Below are 26,601 nucleotides of genomic sequence, written 5' to 3' on the forward strand. Positions count from 1 at the left end.
GCCATTCTGCTAATATGGATTATGTCTCACCTGCGCATCTTCATCCGAAATTACAATGCAGCTCGTGCGACTGGTCTTCCCATTATCATATGCCCGTATGATCCCGACAGCGTTAGTCCTATCATCTCGTATACTCCTCGAAGTATATGATACCATTGAATCGCTTGGGTCTGGCCATTTGATGGTTGCACATATTCTGAGCTTACACGTTCTTTCCAGGTTGTATTCACATTCATCTCCGAGCCTTTACGGCCTTTACTGAAACCCATACTTCCCGCTTCTATCTTCGCAGTTTTCGACGCGACGTGCTGGGGCTGGGAGTTCCACGACAAAGGCGCTGCGCATGAAAAGTTCGGGGATGCTTTTATCATGGTCACTACTGGACACAACCGTCTCGTTTGTGCCGATCCAGCCATGTCGCAGTCAGTGTTAGCCAGACGGAAGGACTTTCATCACCCAGAGCTCTCTAAAAAGACCATGGGCGTGTTGGGTCCAAATCTCGTGACGGTAAGATGGCACTTTTGGCCGATGCTTGTCCTCTCGAATTCCTTTCGATATTCGGAATTTCAAGCGCGGTTAACCAAGTTCTTGAATGAGAAAGTCACTGAAAAACACTAGTCTAGAGACGAGTCCTGGTCGAGGCAGCGCCGCATTATCGCTCCCACCTTCAACGAACGGATCAGCCTAGACGTGTGGAAAGAGGGTGTACAGCAAGCATCAGCTCTCGTTGATCATGTACTCTCTTCCTCGACCTTATCTCAATCCATGACACTGTCTACGTCTCCTGCAGCCGACAAGTCCTCGGATTCTCTTCCAGGCCTCCGTGCGATTGCCATCAATGTTCTGACCCGTGTCGCATATGGCAGGCATACGCCATTTTCCATTGCATCCTCCTATCGCGATGCTACCAAGGCTTTGACATACGTCGATGGTATTGCGTTGGTCGTCGACCTACTCCTTGTTGCTGCCTTTATTCCCGCGGGAATCCTACGACTGCCTTTCATGCCACAGCTCTCCAAGAAGCTAGGCCAAGCGATGGTGAAGCTACCGGACCTCACAGTGGATATGCTCGACCAAGAGCGTAAGAGAATTTCCTCCGCTGATTCCAAGGAATTTCAAAACACCATTATGACAACGCTCGTGCGCCTCTCGGACCAAGGTAGGGAGCAAGACGATGACCAGGGCTCATCCGGCAAGTCTGTTGCGACTGGCGGTAACAAACAATATCTCACGGAAGAAGAGATCGCGGGAAACCTCTTCATCTTTACTGCCGCGGGCTTCGACACGACGTCAAACACAATGTCTTACGCAATCTGCCTCCTGGCAGCCTACCCGGAATGGCAAGCTTGGATACAAGCTGAGATCGATGTTGTGCTTGGGGCTGGGGATCATGAACAGATATCGCTGGAAGATTACACGGCCATCTTTCCAAAGTTGACGCGATGTCTGGCCGTCATGTTCGAAACCCTGCGCGTGTACCCTGCCGTAAGCTTGTTGATCCGCACCGTCGAAACAAACCAGACAATCTTTCCATCAAGTTCCAAATCCGACTCGTTCATTCTCCAAGCCCCATGCGCCGTCCACGTCAACATCATGGCCCTGCATACCTCGCGCTCAACCTGGGGAGCAGACACCCTCGACTTCAAGCCCGCGCGTTGGTTTCCAGAAGGCCAGGACTCAATGTATGTGCCGCCTCGAGGTACTTTCATGCCCTGGTCCAGCGGCCCGCGCAATTGTCCCGGCCAGAAAATGTCTCAAGTAGAGTTCGTGTCGGTCGTCATGACGCTGTTTGGGAAGTGCAGCGTTGAGCCGGTGGCTGAGAAAGGACAGACTGTGAAGCAGGCTAGAGAGAGGCTGTTGGGCCTTTTGCAGGATAGTCAGCCCGTGTTGACGCTGCAGATAAATAAGCCGAGGGAAGTGAAGTTGAAGTGGACGAGGCGATAGACAAGGAATGAGGCTCTGTTGTTAGGTGCGCGGAAGTCGTGAACTGGCTCTCGGGCCGATGCATCCCTAGGTTCTTCAGCCAGCATGCGGAGCAAAAGCACATTAATTGGCCGATCTCGTTTCTGTACATAAAATCGTATTCTGGTGTTATTTCTGGTATTGCTCTGGTGGCCTCATGTGCGCGATCTTCGACCTAGCGGGGAGGCAACCAGCCAGCCATCGCGGACCAGATTCAGGCGACCAGCGTGCGCGGCTTCAGCGCCTCCAAGCTCCACCAGTCCTGCTTTCGATGATCTCGTTGCCCGCACAGCCTCATCGCACGCCTCAAGCAATAGCGCGACGTTTGCCTTGTCCGTATTTGACTGTTTCGCGCAATTAAGAAGCAGTTACTGCAGGCACACCCTCTGATCCTCAAACTGTCAATTACTTCTTCCGCTTCAACTCTGCTCCTTCGCCCACAATCTTTTGCTGCCTTCACCGCATCGCAGCAAGACAGTATTTTATCCGATATTTCATATGTCGTCCCGTAGCTCTCAGCCACGTGCCACATCTTTCGAGGCCTGTAACACGTTCTTCAACATTACTGAGCTTGTCGAAATCTTTCTGAACCAATGCTCCACCAGCGCACTACTCAACTGCTCCATGGTCTGTCGGACTTGGAAGGAGGCTATCAAGCGCTCCGCATTACTCCAACAGCACCTCTTCCTAGAACCCGTCAAAGAGAAGGAAGGCGTCGAACGCGTGCTCAATCCGATGCTAGCATACTTTGCACCAGTGCTAGTTGCGGGACCGACTACGGAACATGTACCATCACGAGCCAGCTTTGCACGCACAGAAGACCTTACCTCATTGCCCTGGGCACGTAACACATCTATGCATGCGCCTACGCGTCGCGCATTTGCTCGGCGAGAAGCTTCGTGGCGCAAGATGCTCGTCTCTCAACCGCCCATATCTCGCATCGACTGGTGGCACGAGTGGGCTCACGATCGATCTGGGATTGCCGGATCTTGGTTTGCGCGTCGAATCTTCAATGGTAGCAGTGGCGGCTGGGGCCATCAGGATCAAAGTCGGGAATTCGTTACTTTGGGCATGCTATGGGATCTTGTCGAAAGCCGCATGACGCGAGGGTGCAGCGCACGCATACAATTCTTCCTCGAAGGCCTATCTGTGGAACAAGATCCGGATGCGCATGAACAAGAGAGGCAATGGATCGCTCAGAACGACTGGAGTCGTCGCCCGTATGGAAGCAAAACACCGAGAGTCAAGATCACCACAGAACAAGTTTGGAAGAAGCTCCCGTGGGCTGGTGCAGGGTTCGACATGGAGCGGCAAGAATGGGTGACCATGCCAAAACAACGACCAACTTACTATGCCGGAGACGGCTTCAACACACTCTTACTAGACTGCCACTACGATGGCAAAGGGCCATCAAGGTGGTCTAGGAGCGATGGGTTTCAGTGGAAGGCATTGAATGGTGAAAGTAGTGGGAGCTGATTATGCGTTCTCGCCGAAAGCTTTCACATTTTTTGGCGTCACTTTGCGTTTTCTATGTTCCTCTTCTATCGTTCTGTCATTCATCAAAGCTTCAGGAGCCTTTCTGCATTCTTGTATGCAAACATGTCCATCTCATCATTTCTCAAAACCTTGTTCTCGGCTAGTTGCTCTATGAATTTCCATCCGTCGCTCATGCTGCTGAAGGGATAGTCCACGGAGTACATGATCCTTTCGATGGAAGTCACTTGTCTCAGCTGCTGGAACGCGCGCACGGTAAAGAAAGCACTCGTGGTAGTCCAGATATTGGTGTTCCAGACGCGATCGAAAGTCGTATCGTTCCTCAGTCCCGTCGAGTCGATTCGATCGATGAACATGGGTAGGTCTTCTCCATTGTGCCCAATGATGAGCTTGAGCTTCGGAAAGCGATCGAAAAGGCCAGCGCCGTACAGCCGTAACACATGTGTTCCAACATCGACATGCCAGCCCCATGAGTTGGTGCCCAGTCGCCCTGCTCTTGTAGCGGGATAGTTTCCAGCGTACAATTTCGAAGCTAGTTCGGCCGTAGGAGCAGCAGGATGGAGGTAAATTGGAACATCAAGTTTCTCGGCCATGGCGAAAACCGGGTCAAAGCGCGCTGAGTCGTAGTAACTGCCGTCTTTGAGATGGTTCCAGATCATAGCGCCCTTGAAGCCAAGCTTTGCAACGGCGCGTTGAAGTTCTGCGGCTGCGTCTTCGGGAAGAGCCATGGGGATGTTGGCAAAACCAGCGTATCGCTTTGGGTACGCCGCGATGGCAGACGCGACATCATCGTTTGCTTTGCGACAGCCTTCGACGTTATCCAGACCGGACGCAGACTGCTGGGAAAGCACCATAAGCGACAGCATGCCAGTGTCCATGGCGGTGATACGACCAGCACCTACATCTTTCAGCTTGTCGAGTATACCAGGCGCACTTCGATTAGCAATACCAGATGCGACGACTTCGGCTTCAAGAGAGGGCGAAACAACATGTTCCTCAAGTCCGATGAGTCGCTTGGGGAGGTAGCAATTTTTGGGGGGCGATGGTGGGGTTGGACTGGCGCTGCCGCCAACAGCGATCGCCGTAAGAGTGGTGAAGTACAAAATACGCATGATGAGTGTAGAGCACGTTGGTCGCACTAGTCCTGGGCATTAAAGCATATATGTATACTTATGGTCCACGTCTCCAAGCGCACAAAAGCACCCCAAGTCTATAATTTCGAGCATAGACTATTACTGACACATATCTCAACTGTATTCATAAAGCCTAGCAGGATAAGACTGACTTGCCTGATACGGTCGTCCCGCTATTCTTTGGATGGGACAGATAGTATGTAATTGGTAGATGCAGTGTGTGATATACATTTTCAGACTTAGTCTACCATGTGGCTACCTGACTCGCCTCGATACAAGCAGCTGAAGACTTTACCCATGTTCTTCCAAGACCATCTTGGAGGTCTAGACGCGACGAATTGTGGGGCTCGGGATATGCGAAGTACCAAACAGGACCCAGCCCGAGATGCATTCGTGCTAAAAAACCGTGCGTACATGACATTGCCAGGGGGCACTTGCAGTGATTCCAAACCACTTTAAAGTCCTTAGTCTCATTGGTAGGTACAACAATATCAAAATAAGCTCTAACCTAAGCTGAAGCTAGCCTTAAGGGGTAGGCTCAAATCTAAGCGTGTAGTAGGTTTAAATGGTAGTAGGAATAATAGTAGTGTTGTGGATAATACCCACTGTTGTGAGTATCTGTCGCACGAGAGATGGCCTGGGCGTAAGTCACGTGATCCTGACCGCTGGGAATCAGCAACTTCATATATGGGGGGCCTGCCTCATCTTATCGTTCGGTATATGCGGTGGTAGTCCTGGCAACTTTGGAGTTGTTACGCACTACAAAATCGAGGTCCAGCAGGACAAAGACTACGAGGGCTCGAAGGGCCTGTGGATTGGTTTTGTCTACCGCGACAACACGTACAAAGCCCTGCTCGACATTCTTCGTCGCAAAGCCGAGGATCCGAACCTTCCGCGCGGCTACGACTTCACTGTCAACGTCACCAGTCGCTCGGCAGATCTCGTAGCTGTGTATCCCGGCACGAAAGATCAGCTCAGAAAGGCTGTAGGGCATGTGGATCATCCAGAGAATTTGGAAAAATTACTCGATGGCAAATACGCCATGATCGTTTGCTGGGCTCAATTCCTGAACATCAAGGGCGAGCCCGCGTACGATCCATCCTTTTTTGAAGAGATCAAGAAAGTTCCATACGACACCGAGAAGCCAATCATTTTGAATAAAGATCTTGAAGGCAAAACGCCATTGCCCGCGTCTCAGATCTATACTAAGTGGCTTCCTCGACAAGGCTCGTGAGTTTGACTTTCCGTACATCAAGCGCACCTACACGACCAAGAAGTTTACGAGCCCTGACTGGTCCGAGTGGTTTCAAGGCCGCGTGAGTGAGATCATCGGTAGCAAGGAGAACCCCAAGGGGAAACCTGGTCTCTGGATCTCGTCCCAGATACAGATGTATGGCGGCGAGAATTCCATGTTCATCAAGAACGGCCTTGCCAAGAACGGTACGGCCATCGCCAACCGCGACAGCATCATCAGCGGTACCTGGGATGCCTTCTACACCGTTCCTGGCCCTCACCTGCCGGAGGATACGAAGAGCAGCAGACCCGAGGCTGAGGAGTGGCAGAGGAAGAATGATGAGGGCCTGAAGAAGCATTACAGCGACACGGATCGACGTCTCCTCTGGGGATCGTGGGGAGACTGGGACCTGTCGAAGCCAGAGGTGTGGAAGTGCTACTACGACGATGAGACGTTCAAGAAGTTACAGAGCATCCGCAAGAAGGCTGACCCCCATGGTACATTTAGCTATAGCCCCTTCGCTGTCCCGAGAGCTAGTATAGAGTAAAAAGGTCTACGTTCATAAGACTTAGAGGAAGTTTAAAGAAAATAAAATTTGACTTTTGAAAGATATTAGAAGGTTATCTCTTAGATGTCTTTATAGTATTTACTAATCTACTTCTTTTAGGCGTGATCTTAAATTTAGCCTTTGTTTAATTTAAACTTTAGTAATTTAAGAAGTTGATCACATATTAAGATAGACGGCGAATTAAAAGAGAACAGTACTCGCGATGTCATTTCTATTCGATAACCTAAGAGCATAGGAAGCTGATCGACAAGGCTAGCGTTTCGAGATATAAAGCTTGGTTGCACTTAGCTTCCCATCCCGTTCAGGCTGGAGAGCTTAGCTTGATCAGACGCGACGCCTTACTGTCCGCTGCGAGCCCTCGTGTCAACGCAATGCTGAGGGTTTTGCAATCAAACAACCAAGCAAACACTGCGCGAAAGCCACGACGTAGTATGTTATTTTTCGCGATACGTTTATTCATTTATCCATGCTGAAACGGGTTCTCTGATCTTGCTCTCCGCGATTACATGTATCCCCAGCCTTCGCTTCAAGCGCTCATGCCAATGTTCGGGGCTCATGGCTAGGACTAAATGTATGTTAGTTACATCGTGTGCGAGTTGAGAGGCAACATTTACAATGATTCCAAACCACTTCAAGGCCTCAGTTTCATTGGTAGGAACAACGTGGCCGATGCCATGACCCCAGATGCCCTGGAGCCGTTCGCCATAGATGTACTTCGTAAGCTTCGCACCAGGATTGTTATTCTGAGTCTGAGTCGGGTTTCCCGAGTATCCAAAGATACCAGACCACTCCTTGATCGACTCGTTGAAACTGGCGATGTTCAGTGTCTTGTCGACATCACCATGGTAGACCTGCATTCTTGGGTACTGGCCACTGTAGCCTGGATACATGGCGTGAACCTGTTCGGCCCACTGCGCTGGTGTTTTGTGGAGCTGTCCGCCGGCGCACTGGCTGTTCCATCCTCTGACAGTGCCGGTGAAGAAGCAACCTGCCGGTTCGCCACTGAATTCGGATGCTGCTGCGAAGATGTCGGGGTAGACAGCCGACATCACTTGCTGTTCCACAGTTTAGTGCGATGCATCAACGACCTGGACAAGAGAGAAAGGCTTACTGTCATCATCGCCCCAGAGGACTCGCCAGTAACATACACTTTACTGGCATCACCACTGTACTTCTTTAATGCATACCTCACCATGTTCGCCAGGCCCGTGCTGTCGCTGCCACCATCGTGAGTCAACGATTGCTTAGAGGAAACGTCCCAGCATGCACCATCTGTCGGTGTTTGTCCATAGATGAGGACATATCCGTGCTGATCGGCGAGCTGACCATATTTTGTAGTCGCGAAAAACTTGTTCGCGTTCCATGCGCATGCATGAAGCACCAGCACGACTGGTGGCTTCGCTTGCAGCTTCTGAGGAACGTAGATAAACATCTTGATCCCCGACGGGTTGCTGCCAAAGTCTTGCACCTCTGTCAGAGCTGCACGCTTGATAAGCTGGTTGTCTGCGCTTATCGCCGCCCCTTGCACGGCGGCGACGGTCAACAGTCCTGTGAGGAGACTAGAAAAATGCATAGTTGATGTCGGGTCGCGAGGAATTTGATGGGTTGCGTCCTGTGAAAAAATGTGCTGTCTACCAAAGGCGAAGACAAATATACCAAGCGACTCGGCATGCTTGTCGCATTGGTTTTATGTGCTCACATACAACTGCGCTAATGTTATTAGGTGGCGAGAAGTAATTAATCTGCGATGGAGATCATCTAATCGTCACAAATTCTTACGCCAATCCGCCATTTCGCGTTCGCGGCGTTAGTCCCGTTCCTCACAATTTGCGAGGTAGTGCCGCAACACAGAGACGTAGCCGCTGCCGAGGCTATAATCGCCGTATGATCTGAGCTACTGGAATAGTAGAAAAGACATAATAGAAGAAAATGAAGTACATGAGGCTTCAACCGCATCGGATCTAGCAAAAGCCCGTTGCATAGCTCAAATTGAAGAGCCGGCGGTTGTTGACCGTCGAGCTGTTGTTCAGCGGCAAGACAGCCCTAGTGCCCAGCGTCCCTTGAGAGAGCATCCGCGATAACTCAACCGACGAGCGCCTAGGACAGAATTTTCTGAAGGACTATCGTATATGCTTCAGCTTCGCAGGTTTATTCAAGATAGCGCGCAAAGCCTCTTGGCTAATCTCGCACTCGTCGAGTGCGAGTCGATGTCAGAGGTGTTTTGGAGGTATGTGCTGAAAGCACTAGGATGTCTTCGATCAGAGATACGCGAGAGATGTAAAGATAGCGGAGGGTTAGATGGCTGAAAAGGTAGTGGAAGCTGTCAAGGTCCCAGAAGTCCGTCTCGACGCCGTGCGAGTGGACCGTGAGACGCTCCAGTAACGCCAGGACTACTGTCCGGTCAACGGCATTCCCTAGCCTTTGCTCTGCCTTTATACGCTGCGCCTCAAGTGGCCCTTTGGTGTATGCAAGCTCTAACGCTGCCCTGAACCTCTCTATATCGCTTCTTACTCACTCGCTCAGCTGGAGACAGCGCTAGTACAGAACAGAGTTGCATCTCATTGAAGGTAAGTCGCAAGTCGCGCTTGCCCACAAATCAAGAGAGACTTACATCGTAACATATCTAGACTACCCAGTCCAAAAACACCCAACTGTCTATCTGAATATTAGCTGCTATAGGGATCAAGCTAGACAAATTACATACCTCCGACATATTGTTTTCGGTAATGCCTATTATATTCGGAACTCCAATGCATTTGTATCCATTCTTTTCGGTCAGCGTCCCAATTTTGTTCCATCTGCTTCCCCTTGGCATCTGAACTAGACAATGTAGAGTCGGCCATTCTGATCGTAGGGGCTAGCTCCGTCCCTAAGGCCTTTCCGACATCAGGCAAATCTTCCGACGGCAAGTACTGGCTGTACTTTCGAAACATCTGTCAGTGGCCGGACGATTCTATTTCGTGCAGGAGCCTATAATACGCCTTGTCTTTACCCTCTCCATAGACAAGTGGCATTGAGACATCGAAGATACCGAGCAGAGAATATGCGCCATCCTCCTCACGCTTCGTTCGGCGATGCTGCGCCCAGGTTAGTCGCTCCTCCACGCTGAAATTGTGTAGAGGTTGGTCGGTTAGTGCGCCATGTGGTATTTTGGTTGCATAGCTGATCTGCTCAGCGATCGTATGCTTATCGCCAAGATGTTTTCCGTTCGCATCGTAGAAATCGACTCGCCTCGGAGCTAGCAGTTCTTGCAGGGTCCAGCCCCGAGTGAACCATCTGCTTTGGCGGAACTTTTCCCACCCATCGCTAGCCACAACGTCGGATAAGTAGACGTAACATCTTGCTGCGCGCTGGTACCAGTGGTACATGAAATTGATGGCTTCAGAGAGCTCCCGATCGCTTTGCTTATTGATGCATGCTGTGTCAACCCAAAAGTATTGCAATCCATCTTGAGCAACTCGCCGAGCACAAAATTGCAGTTTGATATAGCCGGGCTTCGCTAGGACTGACAGCGCATCTGCGTAGTTTCCGACGTCTTCGAAGCTCACTTCGTCAGCATCAAGTCCCCAAGTATGTGACAAAATAGCGTAAGGCGGAACGTTGTTCCCATGGAGGTCCGTAAGGCTGAAACCTCCATAATCATTGTTGCGAAGTAGACGCATCGAGACCAAGTCGACGCAGTTTCTCAACTCTTGTGGAGGCTCCCAAAGACTTTTCAGCGGTGGATAGTGGCTGGAAGGGTGTGTGCTGAAGAGTTTTAGGAGGGGTAAGACCACAACATGGCTGAAGTTCGTATCAGCTAGACTGACGTGCACGTCGTTCGTGATCTACCAATCAGTATACCGTGCGTGTCGAGTTAATGATCGCCTCAGCTTAGCGATCACCCCACCCAACAACACCCTATAACGTACCTCACAGGTGGCTCGCCACTTCAGAAAATATAATAACTTTATATACGATAGAGCTACAAGTTGTGAGGCCCTTTCCGGCTTGGCTGAGGCTTTGTCACAATTTAGAGTTTCTCTTTCCCTACTTGTAGTGGACCTCACATGTGTTGAGATGCGACTACCTATCTAGCACTAGCGTTGTTTACAGCCACTTATGTATACATACTGTTCGTAGCTTCACCAAATACAACATCAGTAAAATGATCGGCTTCTTCCTTATGCGCATGACTCACTAGCTCTCACAAGCTTTGTACTATGGACGTCCCCCGATTTGACTAATCGTTGCTGTGGTGTTATATGGTCTAAATTCTTTCATCCAGTTATTATCAAACACGTACACACTGCAAATATTCCTGGAGTTATTCTCTGCAGGCGCATTAGAAAGATGAATCAGGCTGTCGTTGAGATGTCGGGCATTATCTCGACTTTATACCTGTTTGTAGCGTTATTACCTTTGTATTTAGTATGAAGGACATTAAGACGAAGATTATTGATAACCTAGAGCAAATCGGTGATTTATTCGACTGAATTGTCGTTCGCTATGCACCTTCAGTTATACACTCATTAAGGTTAGCTTCGGCTACTAATTTTGTAAACTATATTTTGTGACTATATTTTGTACTCTAGTTAATCTTACTAATGTAATACAGCAACAGCCCCCTCTGCTCTCGTTAAGTAACTTTTCTATATATAAGTCCTAGCATTAAATATTAAATACTAATACTCTAGAACTCTGCAATCTAATAGATAGGCTCGCTGCTAATAAGCTACCTTACTTAGCACCTATAGCAGCAGGTGCTTTATAAAAAAGCAGCTATATTAAATGCGTTGCTCTTAGGATTATCGCTATCTATTTAACGCTCGCTAGCTTCTAAAGCTTCTTAAAGAAATTCTTCTTATAGCTATAAGAATCTGTTACTATATAACACTCTGCTATTTAGTCTATAAGCATAGCTGCCTGCTTACTTATTGCTCTCTTATCTATATAAGAATTATTTCTAGAGATAGAGTAACTTAGTAGCGCATATTCTAGCTAGTATACCTTAATTACGTCTATAATATAGAGGTATATAACGCTACTACTGCCTTATAGTATAATATAACTAACGTTATATTATATAAGAAGGTAGTTAGTAGCAAGAAAGCTAATAACTAACTTATAGAACTAATTTTATAATATTAATAACGTAGTAGCATAGCTATCTATCTACTAGCTGCCTTTAAATATAGCTAGTAAGCTAACGTATCTAGATAAGCTTAAATATATAATCTTAATAATATATTAGCTATTAGGCTTTAATAGTATTAAAGGTAATATAACGTAATCTAGCAAGGTTAAGTATTAGAAAGAGCAGCAGGTTACTAAGAAGAGAATATACCTTAATATTTATTAGATTATAAGATATTTAATAATAGTTATAATAATAGTAATAGTAATAGTAATATAAAGATATAAAGAGATAGAAGACTATAGTACTTAGATACTAATATAAAATCTATCCTTAACTTATGCGTAACTGCGCGCACTACTTTTTTATAGTTAAGTATACTATAAAAATTATGCCTTTTAAGCTTAGCTTAAAGCAGAGTAGTTATTATTATGCCTAAGATAATTTTTAAGAAGTTTAGGTATTAGTTAGTAGTGCCTATACTAGCCTTGCTTAGAACTATTAACTAATACTAGATTATATATTTTATACTTTTTTAACGCTTTTTTATGCTAATAGTAAAGAGCAATTACTATCTCCTTTTAGTCTAGCTTATTTTTTAATAATACTCCCAGTTTGCGTTTTATATCTAGAATAAATAAATAAATAAATACACTCATCAACTTTGTTTATGGATCTCGAATGCACAAACCTTTACCGTGAGGGCTCTCTTTCCATCGTCGCCCCTGATTGATATGGATACCCCAACCGGGAGCTTCTGCCTGCTCGATATGCATAGGCGCATAAGCGTTTAAGACCGCCGGTACCGAACAGAAGACGCTGCAAGATATCCTTCAGCACGAACATATCTCAAAAGTCTTCTTTGACGTTCGGAACGATTCAGATGTCCTGTTTGTGCATTTTGGTACGGCGTTGTAGGGAGTCTTGGACGTTCAGCTTATGGAGAGTGTGACAAGGAGGACCACTGTAACGGGCTGAGCCCTGCGTCACATAACTAGGCTGCTAGCTACTCGCTTCCTTCCTTCCACCACTCTTTCCCTAGCAGCATGTGGGCCGTGCGCGAACCCAAACAATTAGGAGGCCGCCTACACTACTGTCCTTCTCTTCATCTCGACTGTAAATAGGGTTTGGACTAGGTAGCTGGAGTAAAGTTTCTACAGCCCGTTCACATGAAAGACTATTAGCATCAGTAGTTGTTTGTAGAAAGCAAGGAAGATTAGTTCGCTTGCTTAACTGGTGCTAAAGTGCGGTGGGAGAGCCATTTTTCCTACCACGAATTGTCGTTGCCGGCGACTAGTATTCTGAAAATAGCAGTGTGCCCGAATGATCGATCAAATAGCTGCTGCCACGCAACAGCGGCCTCTGTACTCAGTTCGCTATGCATATCATCTTTTGTAGAGCAGCACGAGAATAGGTAGTTTTCTCCATTATTCCTATCCAGCATGCTTCGACTGAGCACAGCAACCGCGTAAAGAGTTAGGAGAGAACAATAATATTGTTGGATTCAGACACATTCACGGAGATTACGTGTCGCGGAGCAAAAGGCTAACCTTCCACTCCCTTGAATAGAGGTTATCTTAACCTTCACATTATGCAAGATGTATGTTTCCGCGTCGAGTGTTGAGTTTTTTTCGGCTAACGAGGGAAAAGGCACATGAGGAGATAGGCTTGTCTAGCAACAACAACGACGGGGTATGGGATGATATTCGAAGACATGTCACAGCATTTGGCCAAATTTGATGCTTTCCGGACCAACATAGGACATTTCACAACCAGCTATTCACCTCGGTTGAGCTGTAACATATCCGGCGATGCTAGTTTCTCGATCTTGATAGATTTTACTGAGGTGCTTTGCTACGTAGACGAGGATTCTGCAGCACATCTTACCTGGCTTTGTGTCGCTCGAATATTAGTAGACGGTAAGGCAATGCTGTTACACAACACAACTAGTCACGCACAGGCGTCCCGTGACATGCAGAAGTGACTAGTAGGGCATTAAGTGACTGGTTACGGACAGTCATAGAAGCTACTGGAACTTCTTTATAGCGGGAGTTGCACGTAGCATGTAGTACAACTCGCATACAAAAAGGGTTACGTTGTACCGCGCTTAGCTTACCTTTACCTTCGTGCTAACATTACTTTGCACGCTACGAGGCTAACGATTTTAGTGTAACATGATCGAGCATTAGATCTTGTTCTGAGTGGAGGATGACGATTCCCTGCCAAACCAAAGGCCGGCAGGGGAATAATTGCGGAGAATAGAGCTACAGAGATAGACTTCGGCAGCCGCAGTTGCTAGTTGCGTCGGCAGATTCTAAGGCACCTTAATTGGAGAAATCGCGTTGCTACGCCGTTTGTTTCAACGTACTGCTTGGAGGAAGTAGCAAGGGAAGAAGCATAACGTCGTGTCGAGAGATGAAAGGAGGGCGTAAGGTTTTATAAGATCGACATCGATAAAACCAATAAGCGGACGAAGTAGCGTGGTATTCTACGTCTGGTAAGAGAGCTAGGGTATGACATCCCTGATCGTGCCTGGAATAGCTTGAGTATGAATACATCTTCTTACACGATACTGAGCACGGCAGTCGTGGGGCGATTGAAGCCGTAAGGATCTTTAACAGTTGTATTTGTTGAAGGGTCGGAGGGAAGGTATATAGCTCAATTAGACATAGAATTACTACATAGCTTGCCACCGGGCTTGCTTGAGGAATGAAGATCTGGAAGGCCAGTGGGGGTAGCCATTTCTTATCCTAATAGAGCTCTAACAGATGATCATTTCAACATTAACGTTAGTGTAGACAGCCTCGTGCAATGTTCTCCACTTTCTTATAAGGTGGATAAGGCCCGCATTCTTATGCTCTACCTCGGTCTCTATATTGAAGTAGTAAATCACCTAACATAGATTAACTTATAAGCGAACGGGCTATAGCACACATCAGCTTCAAGGAACGATGAAAGCCTGTCAACATGTTCTGGGTAGAAAAACGTTTTCATGTATGTTCGAGGGCAGAAGCATAGCGAGAATTTCGGATAGGGTACCCTTCCCATTAGCTAGCCCCTCCATGATCCGTGCTGATTGATGGCACTGCATACTTGCGTCCTGATTCCTATATCCGCACCCTCTTCGCACGATTTGGTCGGTGTCTACTCGTCTTGCACCCAGCTGCATCCCCCGGTTCGTCGCAGCAATCCCACACAAAACCCTCGGGGTGCTCCTTGCGCATTTCAGGTGTATCGATCGTGCCATGACAACGCTCGTCGTGATCGGCCCAGAAGTCGCCGTCCCAGTCTACTTCTTGTTCGCCTGAATATTATTAGCTTAGTAACACCTCTCTATCTGGGTCGTATTTCAGTAGGGATGATGGATGTAGCTTACCTTCATGCCATTGGCAGCTCTTCTTATTGTTATGCAGAACGTCGTACTCCTCGTTACACTGCTCGCAAATCTCGAAACGCTGCCTGTTTGCTGGCGCATCAGTTTGTCCGTCAGAGTTATCTGACTCGTTATCGTGTCCTGAATCCTCTGAACTATCGTCGTCGTCATCTTCATCATCTTCATCATTATCATTCTCTGACCAGGCCCTTTTTAGCGCACCATGCTGGAGCATTAATTCGCCTTGAATAGATTCGAAATTCGCAGGAGACGTAGTAATCAGGTTCTTCAACAAAGTACGCAGGCGGTCAGGTGTGGCGGAGTCGATGGCATTGTATAAATTTTGAATATCTATGGATGAGCGTTTGGAAGGTGGGCTTGAAGGCAGCATTTTGCCAGTGATGGGACTGTATGCAGGTCGTGTCGCTTTTATGTTGGCTCGTAGGCACTAGGCTGAATAAGATATAGATGTGGGGTTCTTTCGTCCAATGATACTTGAGCGCTAGGTACGATCGCGCGTCGAACGTTTGCTCGCCTAAGCGTGATTTTTTGCGAACACCACTTTCACACCCACACTTTAATCGCTCTCTACCACGCCACCACAACGTGCAGCGCTTGCTGCGACCTCTGCAAATAAGAAGCGAGGTCCAAAGTGATCCTCTCCACATAAATCGCTGCAACTATGCGACGCGTCCTATAGTTGCCCGATCGCTAAACAGCTAGAGCCTGCCGCGCTGCCTTATAGTTGCGCGAACACCTATGACGAGTTGAAGCCCAATCGGTAAATTCCACAATAATACCTTAGTTGCGAGACTTAGCGCACTATTCGCAACGTCTAAGCAGCGCTTAGACTAGATTCCCTAAGTATATCTCTAAAGCTCAATCAGTAGATAGTTTCTTTCATTATTAAATATAACTTAGTATGAAGTTCAAACTGAACAGTCTGTTAAGAGGTCTTCTTTACCACTGATATGAGACAGCACTACAGCCTAAGCAGAACTGACAAGCGAGGCTATAGTAAGACCTACAGGAAGCTGGGGCGTGCATATAGCTCTTTCTACCTTTACCGGACAAAGGGTGATGTCTTTGTTTGCTTTGCGACGAAGTTTAGAGGTGATATTAGTAATGCAAAAGCCTTCTAGAAGCTTATGCTATTAAGAAGTTAATGCAGAACGTCGATCACAAACATATCCAAGATAATTAGAGAAGCGAACGCTAGGCAGCAAAGGCTCCTGTTGATCGATAGATGCGAGCGTTCTTAACAGAACTGAGAGGTTGTTACTATCGTATTGGGCGTGAGACAGGCGAATAATTAGTCTTCTCGTCTCTGAGCCATTTTGGACGAGCATTATGTGATGGCTAGGGAGCAAGGAATGTGCGCGCGCGAAGTTTCGATCTTGCCTTAGGAATTGGGTTCCGATCGGAGCAAGCACCTCGCATCTTCACATGATGCACACATCGCGCCTGGCTCAATCGTGTAGTTTAGAGCTCACATCAAATCAAATAGACCACCTGGACAGTCGCTAACCTCGAGACATGACCATATGGAGAGAAGTCGATACCCACGTACTAACCGCGCTGTCACCTCATAGTCCCGCAAAGCATTCTCACTAGGCACCAGCCGTCTACTCCATACCACGCTCATCGCAACATCCTTTTACGACTCTCATAGCAAATATGACACTCTGTCGTACATGCAAGTCGTTGCCCATCCGCAGTATCTTCAAGCTTGTCCGGGGGGACAGCGACGTGGTCGATGAGTTCCAGTGGTTCCCGTTGTCCAAATCAGTCAGAAATGAAACGCAAGCATTTGTCGAACGGCACAACAGCCTGTCCGATCTAAAGGATGGTGTAGGCTACTGCGCGTTCTGATGGGCCATCTCCAGTTGTCTTAGCGACAGCTACCATTATCGCACAAACGAATCGCGCAAGGTCTCAGAGCGTAAAGGATGCGCCACTGCTCCAACACACCCAGCAATCACAGTAGGCAGAGGCTTTTCGGGCCTTCAACCCCGCATGGCGCGTGTGGTTGCGGTTGATCGAGGAGTACACCTCCTGCGACAAGTTTCCAGCCCTTTTTGGTGTAACCTCGGCGCTACAAAATCTCACTGGCGATGTCTGCCTCGCCGACATCTGGAAGAGTTTCTTCCTTCAAGGTTTGTTATGGCGGCTGCAAGATCCCAACTGGGATGAATACGTCTTCTTTCCCAAGACGCCGCACTGAGCCCACCCTTGGGAAGCTCCGACCTGGTCCTTTGCGTTTGTCGAAGGCGCCGTAGTATACAATCTCCTTGACCATGACCCTAACACCTGGCCATGCGCAGATTTACTGGAATGCGACGTTTGTCCCCAGGGAATCAACCCGCTCGGAGAACTAACGAAGAGTTTCGCAAAGATCATGGCGCCGGTCACTGCTGTCTTTGATTTATCGCCTAAATTATTAGAAACCGGGAGAAGATGTAAAGTCCGTATAGCAAACGAAAGACTTGCGAAAAGCAGTTTGTGGTTCAACGTCGAAGTGCACGACTCTTGCAAACTATTTAGGATCACGCCTCATACGGGCATTGCTATCGTACCAGTCAACAATGCTGAAGGGACGTACACATAAGTCGCAGCGGCTACGGTGTTCAGGATTCACGAGCCTACGAGCGAGACTTCCAGGCGCGACGACACAGCTTTCATGAATGGCGACAGGTCGAGTTCGTCGTCTCACTACACAGGCCCAAAAGTCGTCACCCTTCTTTGAGTGACTGGAGGTTCGGTGTGGCGCGCGCCATGCCGCTGTTGCCCTGCTCGAGCGCACACCTCGGCTCATCGGATTCGAGGCCCGGAGGTTGTAGAATATAACTTGCACAGTCGCTGGATACAACGTATGCCGCTTGCCTTGGCTATGGCTCCTTGTCTGCGACATTGAGAAGACAGCGCATTATCGTATTCTTTATGGTGGACCAGGGAGGCTACGTTGCTGAGCGCGAGCGTAACGCTGTGCCCGCACCTCAGCGGGATTAGGTGGTCAAATGATGATGCTGGGCGACGGCCATTGCGACCACAACATGAATCGCCTTGCCTTACAATACGCCGTATAGAGCTCACAGTAACCGCAGTCTTGTTAGCCTCGAACGCGTACTAAACCACGACGGGCGCTCTGCATGACGCATGTTGCGGCAAAATTGGTGCAGGTCCGGTGAATCGAAGAGGGATCTCCCCGAGGAAGTTACCACTCCCGACGCTAAGCTAGTGCGCCAGTTAGTCAGCGTATCCGTATCCAACGCTTCAAGACTCCTTCATCGCTTTCCGTATTCCTGCGTCTGCATATCCTTATTTCCCTTCTCTTCGCCAATCACATTCGCATTTGCCAAAGTCCACTATGCCTCCGCGGAAGGTACTTCGAAGAAGTCATAGAAAAAGTCGGCTCGGCTGTCAGGAGTGCAAGAGACGCCACATCAAGGTACGCAACCGCATCTTGAGAGCGGGTTCCTGCATCTACTCAGGTAGCACTGGGAATACGAAGAATGCTGATTCTTCTAGTGCGATGAGGCACAGCCCACGTGCGAGAATTGCACGCGCGATGATGGCACCTGCTCGTATTTGCAGCGGCTACCAGACTCATTTCAACGCGCAGTATCCAGCCAATCGCCGTATGCTCCTTCTGAACCAGCTTCATCAAGATCTTTTACCGCCGGATCCAGGTCGCAAGGTGTACCGAGCGCAGTGGAGCACAGCAATACGCCGTCACCAGCCGTAGTCTCTTCCGTGGATCTGTCTTTCCTCTCTCCGGCATCGTCGTCACCGTATGGCTCAGACCTCTCTTTCAGCCTGCGACATATGCAATTGTTCAGCCACTTCATCTTCGAGACGTTGCCAAGCCTCAAAGAAACGGGGTCGATCGACAATGGGCAAGCACGTGCCCTTATGCCAGCGGTTCTGTCAGAGCCATATACCATATACCAACTTCTGGCCCTTTCCGCCATGCATGTTAGCTACCAAAGCCCTGAAGAGGCGATCTGGCATCTCGAGGAGGCTAGAGCTCTCCAAACGCAGGCATTGTGCGCCTTCAATAATGCATATATCGAAGTTACGGTAGACAACTGCGTGTCTATCATGTCGTTCTCCACCCTGATTGGCTTGTACAACCTTGCTGATGTCGCTGGAAATGCTGATGTGGGTGCCGGCGGAGTCTTGGACGCGTTCATTACGTACATGAACTTGCATCGAGGAGTTCGAGCCATCATATCGCAATCCTGGAGATTTCTGAGCCAGACCAGCGTTGCCCCTCTTCTAGAGCAAACCACGAGTGCCATTGATCATGCACTCTCCTGCAATAACCGGACAGCAGTAGCAGTAGCTGACCGCCTGTCCAACTTGCTAGATCACGCGGACATGAGCGAGGAATCTCGACAGGTTTGTAGTGCGGCCGTATCTCAGCTGACAGTCGTATACCAGACAGAACAAGACGTGGTAAAGCCGTCAAATCAGCCGCCTGAGAATGGTTTACTCTGGGTGTTTCCAATTAACCTCTCTAGCGAGTTCACGGCACTTTTATCTATGTGCAAGCCGGAAGCGCTTATAATCCTTGCCCACTACGCGGTTCTTTTGCATCGAAGACGCCGGGTGTGGCTAGTCGGCAACGTCGGCAGGATACTCATCGAGGAGATTTCGAGATTCTTGGGTACCTTCTGGAGGACTTACCTCGATTGGCCGCTAGCGCAATCCCACGGCGATACGTAGCCAATCAGGAATACGTCGTATATCTTCTCTCGTATTCGTCTTTCTACGCGCATTAACCACCAAGCGCACACGCGCGCAATGCCAGAACAGATACTATAGACAACTCAGCAAGTGTTGTTGTATCCTCTTACTACTTATATGAGCAATGTTGCGAACGCTTCAATCCATCATCCAGCCACAGTCTCTCGTTCCACTTCATCCACTCCCCAACACGATGCAGAACCTCACCACTCCATTTTCGGCCTGCAACGCCAGCGCCATCGCGTACCCCGTCGTCTTCGGCGCCCATATCCTGGGCCTCACCGCTACGCTCGTCCAAAACTACACGGGAGCCTATGACCCGGCCACTCAGAGCATTACTCCCGCCGCGCTCGGCCTCGATTTTTGCAACGTCACCGTAACATACACCCACGAAGGTCAGAACGATAACATCAATGTCGAGACGTGGTTGCCAATCGACGACTGGAACGGACGCCTGCAAGCCGTAGGAGGTGGAGGCTGGGTTGCTGGCCGGTTCTCTATATCCTACGTTTTCATGGACGAAGCAATAAGCGAGGGCTATGTAGCCTCGACGACAGATGCTGGCTATGGCTCAGCACCTCTTCCTGATGAATGGGCGCTCAACAGCCCTGGCAATGTCGATATGTATACGCTACAGAATTTTGCCTCCAAGTCTCTCCACGACCAGTCTTTCATCGCCAAAGACGTCACCAAGTCTTTCTACGGGCAGGCTGCTAAGTTTTCCTATTTCAACGGATGTTCCCAGGGTGGACGACAAGGCCTCATGCTCGCGCAGCGCTACCCTGCAGCCTACGATGGTATTGTAGCAGGAGCACCGGCAATCAACTGGAACCGTTTGTTCTTCCATACGGCATGGGCGCAGGTCATGATGTCAATGACGAACCAATTTCCGACAAAGTGTGAGCTCGAGGCTATCACCTCGGCTGCAGTTGCTCATTGCGACCCACTCGACGGCGTAATTGACGGCATTGTTTCCGACACTGAAAAGTGCTTCTTCGACCCATTCACAATGGTTGCCAGCACTCGCAACTGTACGTCGACTGGAAAGGCTGTCACCATCAGCGAAGGGGCTGCATTCATCGCAAATGCTACGTGGGAAGGCCCCAGAGGACCCGACGGCGAGTTCATCTGGTACGGCGTTGACCTCGCGAGCGATCTGGCCGGCAGTGATGGATTGGACGGTGCCCCATTCCGGACAGCCCTTGCGGCAACCACATGCAATGCGAATGGTACATGTACCGGAGCTCCTATTTTTCTCGGTGAAGCATGGCTGAAGTTCTTCGTCAAAAAAGATCCGGAGTGGGAATACACGCAGATCAGCTCGGTAGAGGAGTACACACGTCTCTTCAAGTCGTCACTCCAGGAGTACGAATCCATCATCGAGACTGCGGACCCAGACCTTTCAGAGTACCGGAAGGCCGGTGGCAAGCTCATAACATTTCACGGCTTGGTAAGTTCCCCTCCATGCGCTCTTTGGTCCTCGTCGAATGCGACACGAACTACCCATTCAGCCACTGCGCCTTTCCCCTGGAAGCTCCTACTAATTTCTCTCTCAGGCTGACGGCATCATCCCGCACAAGGGAACTGACGACTATTACCGTCGCGTGATGGACCTGGATGCCAACGTGGATGACTTCTTCCGCTACTTCCAAGTCCCTGGGCTCGGGCATTGCAATGGTGGCGCTGCCGGCGGTAAGCCTCCCGCTACGTTCCATGCGCTCGTCGACTGGGTCGAGAAGAAGGTCGTGCCGGAGACCTTGCCCGTGAGCTTCAACAATACGAAGGGAACACAGTATGATAGGTTCTTGTGCCCGTACCCAATGAAGACGCGTCTCGTTTCGAAGGATGCTGATGCGACGAAGCCAGAGGCGTACGAGTGCGCTTTTTAAACGCGAGACAGCGTGTATGTACGAAGAAGCTCGTATTTGGTGTTGCACTGCACAGAGTAGCAGATAAGTAACGTAAAGCACTATCAAGCCGGCGACTCCTTCGAGACAGCTACTTTTTCTTAGCATCGCGAACACTATGTACGAAATATAAAATTACTCTATATCTTCTATAGATTCTTTATATAACGTAGCTGCATTAAATTTAGAATCTTCTTCTATAACGTATTCTATCATCGACCTAGCTATATTATTAAGCTAGCTACTTTTTCTTAGCACTACGAATACTACGTATAAAATATAAAATTACTCTATACTCTCTATAGATCTTTTTAGGATAGCAAATAAGTATAGGTTAGGTTATAGATAAGTATTATATAATATAAACTCTAAATTAACTTAATCTATACCTATATATATTAGAATTTCTGATATTAAGTTAATAATAGTGCTAAGCTAGCCTATGCATACCTACCTAATATAAGGCGAGGTTTTAGGCCTAATTTTCGCTAAAACTTGCTTAGCGTTAGAGTTTTCTACTTTTTATAAGAAAATTCTTATCTCTAAAACCTGCTTTATCTACTCTCTAAAACTTAGCTAAGAGAATATAATAAGAAGAGCCTAAATCGTGCCTAAATAGGCTTAACGTTAGAGGTTCTACTTCTTAGCGCTTTCTAGAATAGTAAATCTAACTCTAACCTCTAGAACTAATTTAATTACTGCTACTGCTACTTAAAAACTCTAACTATATAATTTAATTACTGCTACTACTTATATAAAAGGTAATTAGTTCTAAGAACTAATTACTTTGCGCTTATACTATATATATATCTACTCTAAAGTGCAGATACTATAGAGTAACTAAAGTATCTCTTTTCTTTTATTACTTCTTATTATAATATGCTACTTATATGCTCTAGATATTCTTTGCTAAGTAACATACATCTAGCTCTATAATCTTTAGCTTACTTATACGCAATTCTATAAGTAGAATACTATACTTCTAGGCTACTATCTATGCTAAAACTAAATAATTATATAATTCTAAAAAGTATACTACTTATCTTAACTCTGCGTATCTTACTATTATGCATAAAGAACCTTACTATATAATAGTAATAAGCCTAGAAGTATATTAACTAATATCTAATCTAATAGTTTGCTGCTTTTATTGCCTAGTTAATACTTTAGCCTAAATATATTAAGTTATCTCTCTATATTAGGCGCAGTAGCTACTATATTTATTAATAGAAAGTAGATATAAAAGGTATCTAATTATAAGCTATCTTTACTAGCAGCTAGGTCTCTGCCTTAAAGCGCCTTTTATAGTTATAATAAAAATCGCTGTAATAGCTGCTCTACTAAGAATATAATATACTTAATATTTAGTATAGTACTCTTTAGTAGCGTATAATTCTATTATATAATAGCTATAGCTAGCCTTTATAGACTAGAGGTTAGCTATTTTTATAAGTTACTATTATTATTAGTAGTATTCTAAGAATAAGAAAACTATCTATACCTTATTTATATAAAGCTTAGTTCTAAGCATGCTATAAAGTTATACTAGCATAGCTATTCTATAATATCTTCTAGCATTCTTATTGCCTATAAGTACTTATAAAGCTAATACTAAAACTTTAGCTATATATTTTATAGTTTTGCATGCTATAGTAGATTAATTATAAAAATAAGATTATAGAGAGAACCTCTAGCTGCGCTTATATACTTACTATATTCTACTAGCACTGCGCTCTAGTCTGCGTAGCGCAGATTTCTAGTAAGAATAGTAAGCTATAAGATATTATCTTTATAAAAAAGTAATATAAGTTTTCTATATATATAGCTTACTAAGTTATAGCATAGTAGAAAGTGCTATTACTCTAATACCTAAGTTCTATAATATATATACGCTGCTTATAGCGCCTAAGACTTCTAGCTATTACTATTAGTAATAAATATTATATTAATCTAACTTAGCTCTACTTTATTAAGTAACTAGTATAAGTTAAAATATAATAAACTTAGAATAGCGTACTCTAACGTATTAATATCTAAGATATCTAGAAGTATAATATTACTACGCCTCTTATAATATAAGATCTAGATATACTTTATCTTACTATATAAGTATATTAGATAAGGCTACTTCTATATATCTAGTTAAATGCGCTTTAAAGATAAGTATTAGATTATTAGGCATAGAGTATTCTTACGCTTCTACTTAGTCTACTTATACTCTATAGTAAAAACTACTAACTATAGAAGCTTAAGTATATATAACTATATAACGCTCTTATATCTCTTACTCTTTTTACTTTCTAATAAGATAAGATTAATAACCTCTATATCTTTCTAAAAACCTGTCCTTAAGTCTACCTACATTTCTAGTAGAAATGCAGAGCTTAGCTAATTAGAATAGGCCTTAGCAAGGCGCTATGTTATAGGAATGCAACGTAGAAATAAATAATCTGTCCTTAAGTCTACCTGCATTTCTAGTAGGAATGCAGAGCTTAGCTAATTAGAATAAGCCTTAGCAAGGCGCTATGTTGTAAGAATGCAACGTGGAAATGAATAACCTTCTAGGGGGAAATAATATATTTCTAAGAAGCCATTTTGTGCAGTTTTACAAGGGGAATCCAGATCTCTAAACGGTTTATTCATAGCTCTAATACTCGTTGAGATGCAAGGCTTTGAAGTTATGGGTGAAGGAACATCAAAACTCTGACATTCATCGCAGTTTCTCTCAACGTTCTAGTACTTTGCAGATATATTCTAGTAGGCTATATTGTGCAGAATTGCGAGGCGATTTTAGATCTGCAACTATCTTTTTTATAGCTCTTCTCGTTGTAAAGTTGCAGGGCGTTGAAGTTTGTAAGAGAATGTTAGTGTTCTTTGTAGCTAAAATCCTTAGCAGTAGCAGTGCAGCAGCAAAGTTAAGATAAGCTAGGCAGAATCTAGGGAAAATCTGGAGATAAGCTGAAGATAGTAGAGATAGCTAAAAAACCTAAGAACTGCTATATATATTAGGATTTCTAATATTAGATTAATAATAGTGCTAAGCTAGCCTATACACACTTAAGAGTTAAGCGATATTATAGCAGAGTTAAGCGATATTATAGCAGAGTTAAGCAATATTATAGCAGAGTTAAGTAATATTATAGCAGAGTTAAGCGATATTATAGCAGAGTTAAGCGATATTTTAATAGAGTTAAGTAATATTTTAACAGAGTTAAGCAATATTATAGCAGAATTAAGCAATATTATAGCAGAGTTAAGCAATATTATAGCAGAGTTAAGCAATATTATAGCAGAGTTAAGCAATATTATAGCAGAGTTAAGCGATATTTTAACAGAGTTAAGCAATATTTTAATAGAGTTAAGTATTTTAATATCTTTTAGTAGCTGAAATTGCATATAAGTAGAGTATAGCTACTGCTAATATATTATAAGAGGTCGTTAGAGATATTCTAGGTCTTATTATAGTAACATTAAAGGAAAGTAGAATAACTCTGCCTACCTCCTCTCTCTCTTAATACAAACTATTATTAAATAATAACGCTATCTCTAATAACCTATATATTTATGCTATACTATATTGCGCTAACATTATTACTATCTCTAACTTTCTTAACTAATCATTAACTATTACTAATAGGTAAAAGAAATTCTGTAGAGTCTCTAATTACTAACTTATTCTTAGTTGCCTCTTCTAATTATAAAGGTAGAGGCAGAGTACTATCTATTATATAAGATACGTATATATTCTTAATACGTTGCAATACTAGTTTAATAGTTATATTGCATAACTGCACTATCTTAACCTATTAAAGAAACCTTATTATTAGTAGATTCTATTCTATAAAGTAGTTTAACACTATGCTTTACAGCAGTAAAGCAAAAATACTAATACTAAACTAGTCTTTTAGTATAGACTATTGCTGCCTATTCTCTAGAACCTATTTAAATATCTTCTAATTAGAGAGATTCTCTTTTAGCGTTGCGCGCTCGCTCTCTTAGCTCTAATATATAGATCTAAATAACTGCTCTTTTGCTACTATTATAAACTCTCTATCTCTGCTACCTATTAAGTTCGCCTGCTTTTAGACTAATATAACTAGAGTCTTATACTATGTATATATAGCAGCTAAGATCTATTAATATTATATATTCTTAATAATACTAACTATCTAACTTCTTCTAGCAGCGTTAAATAAATCTACAAATTTATCTACCTTAGCACAACTTAAATGCAAACTGCTAATCTTATCGCTTTGCTGCTAAGATAGCACTAGTTAACTCTATAGATAGATACTAAAAGGATTACTTCCTACTTTATTACTAGAATTATTATAGGCATAAATTATAGAAAGCTTGCCTTTAACTCTAGAGAACAGACGTTTTCTAGTAGAATGCTAAGATCTCTATACTCTTAATATTAACTGCTAGTTCTTTAAGCAGTCTGTTATTCTAATTACTGTAGCTTTATTTATTATATTTCTAACTACCTTAATGCCTGCACCTAGCAACTTCTACGCAAACCTATAATACTTTTATTTCTAGTCGCTATATAACACCTTATCTTACTTTGCACTTGCCTAATTCTACGTACTTACTATAGTTTACATAATAGCGCTATCTAGTTTATCCTTTAACTGTTTATTAGCTTATCTTATAGATATTTCTTTTAGCAAACGCGTTCGTTTAGCAGGTGCGCAGAGCTTAGACTTAGACGCGCTTTTGTAGCTAGCTATTATATTATTAGATATAGCATTATTATCTAGAACTACGATCTCGTTAATAGAGTTATTATATATATTGTTAATAAAGCGCATAAGCTAATGCTTATTAACGCGCTAGTAAATTTAGCGCAGTATAGTTTCTAGCGTTAGCAAAATAAACGCGTGCGCAGGCTCGCTATAGCTCTCTAGCGCTATATAAATTAGTATATTTAACCTAAACTCTAATAAAGTATCGTAGAGCAACGTATATATCTTCTTATTTCTCTTAGATAAAGTTAGCATTAACCTTAGGATAGAAGGCAGCATTATAAGGCATATAAGCTAAAGATGCATATAGTATAGAG

The 26,601-nt window shown here is 45.3% G+C and overlaps 10 protein-coding genes across 10 annotated transcripts; 5 read left to right on the plus strand and 5 right to left on the minus strand.

Moving 5' to 3' along the window:
- Positions 1-765: 765 nt before the first annotated feature.
- On the plus strand, positions 766-1,944 carry SNOG_11925 (hypothetical protein; the record flags this gene model as incomplete). The annotated part of the gene is made up of 1 exon (XM_001802108.1): positions 766-1,944. One exon carries the CDS (start codon positions 766-768, stop codon positions 1,942-1,944), a length of 1,179 nt encoding a protein of 392 aa, XP_001802160.1.
- Positions 1,945-2,460: 516 nt separating this feature from the next.
- On the plus strand, positions 2,461-3,438 carry SNOG_11926 (hypothetical protein; the record flags this gene model as incomplete). Its single annotated transcript, XM_001802109.1, has 1 exon — positions 2,461-3,438. The coding sequence occupies one exon, from the start codon at positions 2,461-2,463 to the stop codon at positions 3,436-3,438; it is 978 nt and encodes a 325-aa protein (XP_001802161.1).
- An 83-nt stretch (positions 3,439-3,521) lies between these two features.
- SNOG_11927 (hypothetical protein) lies at positions 3,522-4,568 on the minus strand (the record flags this gene model as incomplete). Its single annotated transcript, XM_001802110.1, has 1 exon — positions 3,522-4,568. The coding sequence occupies one exon, from the start codon at positions 4,566-4,568 to the stop codon at positions 3,522-3,524; it is 1,047 nt and encodes a 348-aa protein (XP_001802162.1).
- Positions 4,569-5,221: 653 nt separating this feature from the next.
- On the plus strand, positions 5,222-6,406 carry SNOG_11928 (hypothetical protein; the record flags this gene model as incomplete). The annotated part of the gene is made up of 4 exons (XM_001802111.1): positions 5,222-5,232; positions 5,322-5,761; positions 5,796-6,320; positions 6,396-6,406. The coding sequence occupies 4 exons, from the start codon at positions 5,222-5,224 to the stop codon at positions 6,404-6,406; spliced, it is 987 nt and encodes a 328-aa protein (XP_001802163.1).
- Positions 6,407-6,843: 437 nt separating this feature from the next.
- On the minus strand, positions 6,844-7,964 carry SNOG_11929 (hypothetical protein; the record flags this gene model as incomplete). Its single annotated transcript, XM_001802112.1, has 2 exons — positions 6,844-7,446; positions 7,503-7,964. 2 exons carry the CDS (start codon positions 7,962-7,964, stop codon positions 6,844-6,846), a joined length of 1,065 nt encoding a protein of 354 aa, XP_001802164.1.
- A 605-nt stretch (positions 7,965-8,569) lies between these two features.
- SNOG_11930 (hypothetical protein) lies at positions 8,570-9,104 on the minus strand (the record flags this gene model as incomplete). Its single annotated transcript, XM_001802113.1, has 4 exons — positions 8,570-8,876; positions 8,907-8,926; positions 9,003-9,014; positions 9,096-9,104. The coding sequence occupies 4 exons, from the start codon at positions 9,102-9,104 to the stop codon at positions 8,570-8,572; spliced, it is 348 nt and encodes a 115-aa protein (XP_001802165.1).
- A 223-nt stretch (positions 9,105-9,327) lies between these two features.
- On the minus strand, positions 9,328-10,564 carry SNOG_11931 (hypothetical protein; the record flags this gene model as incomplete). The annotated part of the gene is made up of 3 exons (XM_001802114.1): positions 9,328-10,218; positions 10,303-10,320; positions 10,505-10,564. The coding sequence occupies 3 exons, from the start codon at positions 10,562-10,564 to the stop codon at positions 9,328-9,330; spliced, it is 969 nt and encodes a 322-aa protein (XP_001802166.1).
- Positions 10,565-14,614: 4,050 nt separating this feature from the next.
- SNOG_11932 (hypothetical protein) lies at positions 14,615-15,271 on the minus strand (the record flags this gene model as incomplete). Its single annotated transcript, XM_001802115.1, has 2 exons — positions 14,615-14,811; positions 14,884-15,271. The coding sequence occupies 2 exons, from the start codon at positions 15,269-15,271 to the stop codon at positions 14,615-14,617; spliced, it is 585 nt and encodes a 194-aa protein (XP_001802167.1).
- Positions 15,272-18,247: 2,976 nt separating this feature from the next.
- Positions 18,248-19,608, plus strand: SNOG_11933 (hypothetical protein; the record flags this gene model as incomplete). Its single annotated transcript, XM_001802116.1, has 2 exons — positions 18,248-18,328; positions 18,409-19,608. The coding sequence occupies 2 exons, from the start codon at positions 18,248-18,250 to the stop codon at positions 19,606-19,608; spliced, it is 1,281 nt and encodes a 426-aa protein (XP_001802168.1).
- Positions 19,609-19,822: 214 nt separating this feature from the next.
- On the plus strand, positions 19,823-21,518 carry SNOG_11934 (hypothetical protein; the record flags this gene model as incomplete). Its single annotated transcript, XM_001802117.1, has 2 exons — positions 19,823-21,079; positions 21,186-21,518. 2 exons carry the CDS (start codon positions 19,823-19,825, stop codon positions 21,516-21,518), a joined length of 1,590 nt encoding a protein of 529 aa, XP_001802169.1.
- Positions 21,519-26,601: the final 5,083 nt, after the last annotated feature.

Source organism: Parastagonospora nodorum, assembly GCF_000146915.1.
Source record: "Parastagonospora nodorum SN15 chromosome Unknown scaffold_20, whole genome shotgun sequence".
Taxonomy (NCBI): domain Eukaryota; kingdom Fungi; phylum Ascomycota; class Dothideomycetes; order Pleosporales; family Phaeosphaeriaceae; genus Parastagonospora; species Parastagonospora nodorum.